At 40.5% G+C, this 5372-nt stretch overlaps 1 protein-coding gene across 1 annotated transcript; it reads right to left on the bottom strand.

The window, feature by feature from the left end:
• Positions 1-4163: 4163 nt before the first annotated feature.
• LOC101436711 (olfactory receptor 7A10-like) lies at positions 4164-5093 on the bottom strand. The gene has a single exon (XM_058290387.2). It carries the CDS (start codon positions 5091-5093, stop codon positions 4164-4166), a length of 930 nt encoding a protein of 309 aa, XP_058146370.2.
• Positions 5094-5372: the final 279 nt, after the last annotated feature.

The raw sequence follows: 5372 nt of genomic DNA, 5'->3' as shown, positions 1-5372 counted from the left end.
ATCCACAAAAAGAAAAGAACATGAGGGGTGATATATGGGGTTTCAGAACAAAGACATTACAAAGGGTGTAAGAACAGAGTTTCTGCAAGAGTTACATGAGGCACATTAACAGGATGTTTGATGATGTTATCACAGGAAGGGAATATACAGTCTTGAGAAGGTAAAAGTTTGCAGCAAGCCTGTTACTTTTAAGCTAGTATTGTCCAGGTTATGCCAGTCGCTACATGCTTTGGTCTTGTTTCATTTGGAGAGTGTCATACCTATGTCTGGCACTCCCTCAAGTTCCCTGAACTTGAGGAGGTATCACAAAGGAAAATGGTGTATTTCTTTTTAGCATAAAAATTCTGATGTGAAGGCAAGGAACAGGAAGGAATATTTATATTTGAGGAACACAAAATGATCTAGAATAGAAATTTGATGGCTACTTATGGAACATATAGTATAGTTTGACTGTTACTCTCCTCAAGAAATTAACAATTGTTGAGGGGAAAAATGCAAGGAAGCATTATTAAAACTTTGTTTTTTAAGAGTCACAATAAAATTTTATTGTATTGAATTGAATTGCAATTAAATTTTCAGTAGACGGCAGAGTGGCACCATTTCCCACTTTTCTCTGAATCCATTTCTCTTAAACTTGATGGTGTAGTTTATCAGAACATGGAGTATATTTATTCACCCTTGGTTCTTGCTGTACTTAGTGTTTAATATGTTTCATTCAGGAATATATGGTAGCAAAGACATTTTACCTCAAGGGGACTAAGCATGTTTTTGCTATTTTCCCTTGGCCCTCTACCACAGCCTTGTGAACAACTCCAGGTTAGCTTATTGTAAGATGAGAACTTGTGTAGAATATGTCATTGCACAGTCATAACACACAAGACCTGACTATAACCCCCAAATCCCCAATATGAATGGCAGCCTGACCAAGACCTGCAGAGCCTGCAAAGGTTACAAAAACCTGACTGCAATGCCCCAAGTAGTATGGCAGAGATAAAATATCTCCACCTATCAGAATTGGCTGCTGTAATAGAAGCATTATCATAAATGAATTGCTTTGAGACATTTTGTTATGCAGTGATACCTAACTAATACAGTAATCAGTGGAAAGAGTACTGAGGACATTCAAAATACAAAATACAGGGCTGCTGCAAATTATTTGGCATTCAGGGTGGGTTGTACCATTGGGTAGAGACCCAAGAAGTGAGAGTTGGGGTGGACCCACATCCTGGGGAGGACTAATGCCATCAAATAGAGAGAACTGTTTCTCTTGAGAGAAAGGGTGGCTCCCAGGGCACTAGGGCAGTTGAGAAAGTCAGGCCCCGAACCCTGCTGCAAGTATCTCTGGGCGAGGCTCCTCGGGAAATGGAGATTGGCTGTCGCTGTGGGCCCCAAGGGGAGGGGAAAATGGATGTGGAATGGATGGAACCAAGGCAAATGTGGGGGCAAGAGAGGAGTTTCATGAGAGTACACGAGGATGAATATAAAACATGTAATATTACACCAAAAACACATAGGAGATGACAGACTAATAATGTGAACAATAATGTAAAACATAGGCTAACTAAAAAATTTAGAAAACTGTATATCCTAAAGTATGGACCACATTGTAAGCACAGATGTCACCTTGTTTGAAAGCTATTGTTTCGGAGTCTGTACATCAGTTTCAGGAAATATGACATGAATAAGTTAAAAGATTATCGCTGTGGAAGGGAAAAGGTTTTATGGTGGATGTGTGGGAGTACTGCATATTGTATATATGAATTACTGTGATCTAAGACTCTTGTGAGAAGCTCAATAATTAGGAAAAAAGAAAAGAAAAAAATAGGATGTAGAAATTGTTCCAAATCAATATGTACTCTAGATCTAACCTTTAAAATCATCGCTATATTCCATTTTACTAGTAAGGGAAACTGACATTATATTGGGATTCACTTTACAGGAAGTTTTGGATCACAGAGTGGTTCAACAATGGCGGCAGAGGAATACCGGTATGGGATGTTATTGACAGGCTATATATGGTTGGCAGGGAGTTATACAGGGCATATATCCAGGGTGCATGGTAATGTTTAGATATACTCATAGTGGAAACAATTAAAAACAACATCTGGGGGGGTACTGGGTTTGCTCTGTCGTGGTCCCTAGGGGAGCAGCGGCAGTCCCCCAGGTACAACAGTAAGAACCAGGAAGGAATGAGGGTCCAACAGCGGGCTTCTTATACTAATGGCTATGCTTGTGAGCCTACACACCTGCAATAAGAACAAGGCTTGGGCAGCATTGTGCCTGGCCTCGAAGCCAAACTCAGCATGTAGATGCAGTGCATTCCCCCCAGCGTGGGATATGACACCCGGGGATGAGCCTCCCTGGCACCGAGGGATCACTATAAAATACCAGCTGAAGATGCAACTAGAAAATGACCTAGAATTAAAGGTTCAATGTGGATCAGCAGAACATCCCTGTCTACATATAATAACATGATTTTAAAATGCTGTTTGACCTAATGTAAGGGGGAAATGGAAAGGAGAAATGAGTTTATATGGCTACGAGTCTCTAAAAAAGAGCCTGGAGGTTGTCAGAAGGATTGCCCTTATGCACAACTGAGCAGAGTCTAAGAGACAATAAAGTAGATACAACCCCAGGTATTGGTTCTTTTGAGGGATAAAGAGACCCACGGGTTCTATGGTCATGGCAGATGGGGTTCACTGCCATATCAGATGGTCCTTCTTTGGAGCTGGTGTTTCTGCATAATGGACCTGGACTCAGATGGGATCTCTTTTCACAAGACTTTCATGCTACTTTACTGGAATTGTAGTTGGTGCTGGGGTTTAAGATATATTTAGGGGATTTGAATCTCTGGACTGACAATATGATATCCAGGCCCTGAGCCTCAACAGACTTCAGCCCCTACACTCTGATTTATTGGACTTACCCCACTCAGCTAACATGGAGTTGAAGAATGTCAACCACCACACCATGGAGCCTAGAGTGCCTACAACTGAAAGCAGGAGGATTGCATCCAGTATCCATGTGGAATCTAAGCCCCCACTTGACATAGATGTGCAATGGACAGAACCAATCCAATGTCCACAGAGAATATGTGGCATTGGTGTGGGAAGTTTGGCCATGGTAGCTGCTGGGTGCGGGGAATGGGAGGAAGAGATGAGATGGGGAGGCGTTTTCGGGAAGTGGAGTTGTCCTGGGTGTTGCTTCACGGACAACTACGGGACATTTTAGATCCCCCCAGGGCCCACTGGATAGAACGTGGGAGAGTGGGGGCTATGATATGGACCATTGACTATGGGGTGCAGCGATGCCCAGAGATGTACTTACCAGGTGCAATGGATGTGTCATGATGATGGGAGATAGTGTTGCTGTGGGGGGAGTGGGGGGTGGGGGCGGTGGGGTTGAATGGGACCTCATATTTTTTTAATATAATATTTTTTTAAAAAATGAATTAAAAAAATAAAATAAAATAAAAATTATTTAGCATTCCTTCAGATATTTGGATACTGCATTCATAATCACGATCTCTTATTCAAATTAGTTTCAGATAAATAATACACAGGGACTAATCCTGCGGGTTCCTTGCAGGAAACAAGGAGCTGTTGAAGTTGAAGGGAAATGTATGCCTGTGTAGGAATAACTCATGACACTATATCAGAACTCCCCATGAAGCATTTCGGGAAGGATTTCAAATTATTCAATAAGTCACAATTTTTTAACAGGGATTGAAAGGAGTTTTGAGGAAATTGTTGGAAAAAAAAATTGGATGATAGAGGAAACACATAGATTTTCACACAAGTGCCTTTTAAAATTTAAGACAAATGTAGAAAGGTACAGATATTTTGCTTAGAACAATGGATAAACTCAAAATTTTTATACATTGGCATGATAAAGAACATAAAATTTAGTCTTGCATTAAAATGCATAAACACTTTATCACAAAGACACCAAGATTTACTAATTAATGAATAGGCATAAATCATCAAATTAATATATAGTAATACAAAATATGATTTAAATTTTACTTCATCTTATCTAAGGCCATATCTGGCTCATAGGTAAGGTCTAGTTTCATAGATTGTTTAAAGAATAGAAGCTCTGAGCTCTGAGGCTTGAACCCTGCAATCAGGTGCCCTTCTTCAAACCCAGGACAAGTGATACTGCTATGGGTTCCCCATTAAGAATCTTTTCAGAGCCCCCTTTATGTCTTTATTCCTGAGACTGTAGATGAAGGGGTTCAGCATGGGTGTGACCATGGTGTATATCACTGAGGCTGCTGCATTTGAATGTGTGTTGTATGAAGCAGTAGGACTGAGGTACACCCCTATGCTTGTACCATAAAATAAGGAGACGATGGAGAGGTGAGATGCACAGGTGGAAAATGCTTTATATTTACCCTGAGCTGATGAGATTACACATATGGAGGAAATAATCTTAGAGTAAGAGAAAAGGATCCAAGCAAGGGGACCCCCTCCCAGCACCACAGCTCCAGAATACATCACTATGTAATTAATGATGAAATCAGAACAAGAAAGTTGGATAATCTGATTAAGATCACAGAAAAAGTGTGGAATTTCCCAGGGTGCACAAAAGGACAAACGCAGCATCATTAAGCTATGTAACAAGGAATGCAGGGCAGTCAGGATCCAGCAAGCCAAAACAAACAGGACACAGTGCTTGGGATTCATGATGACCATGTAGTGCAGTGGGTGGCAGATGGCCACTAAACGGTCATAGGCCATCACAGCCAGGAGGAAGTCATCCAACCCTGAAAAGAGTAAGAAAAAGCACATCTGTGTGAGACAGCCTGTGTAGGAAATGGCTTTGTTCTGTTTTTGCATGTTCACCAGCATCTTTGGGACAGTGGTGGTGATGAAAAGCATATCACAAAAGGAAAGGTTAGAGAGGAAGAAGTACATGGGCGTGTGGAGGTGGGAGTCAGTGGTGGTGGCCAGGATGATGAGCAGGTTCCCAAAGATGGTGATCAGGTACATGGACAGGAACAACCCAAAGAAGAAAGGTTGTAAATCTTTTTCTATTGGGAGTCCCAGAAGAATAAATTCTGAAAATTGTGTATCATTTCCTGGTTCCATATTGGCAATGTTACTAGAAATAAATAGAAAAATATCACTAAATATCAAACAGCAGGTTATTACAAACCAAGCTATAATTTATATTTGTCCTCTATTGATTAATTTCAATATCTTCTTTATGGAATTAATACCCTTTAACTGTATCCTAAGGCCATTTGGTCCCCCTTACATAATATTCCTCTAATAATCATGTATTCTAAGGGTTCATGAGAAATTCTTTATTTCATTTGAGAAATAGATTCTAAGCATTGGTTTTGAGCCAGACACTGTCTAGACAAT

The sequence above is a fragment of the Dasypus novemcinctus genome, chromosome 30, assembly GCF_030445035.2.
Source record: "Dasypus novemcinctus isolate mDasNov1 chromosome 30, mDasNov1.1.hap2, whole genome shotgun sequence".
Classification (NCBI taxonomy): Eukaryota; Metazoa; Chordata; class Mammalia; order Cingulata; family Dasypodidae; genus Dasypus; species Dasypus novemcinctus.
The sequence above is the reverse complement of the archived record's forward strand: the minus strand, read 5'-3'. Positions and strand labels throughout refer to the sequence as shown.

What these genes read in the sequence shown, in the direction of transcription:
- LOC101436711 (XM_058290387.2), bottom strand. Translation starts at nt 5,093, where the DNA reads ATGGAACCAGGAAATGATACACAATTTTCAGAATTTATTCTTCTGGGA.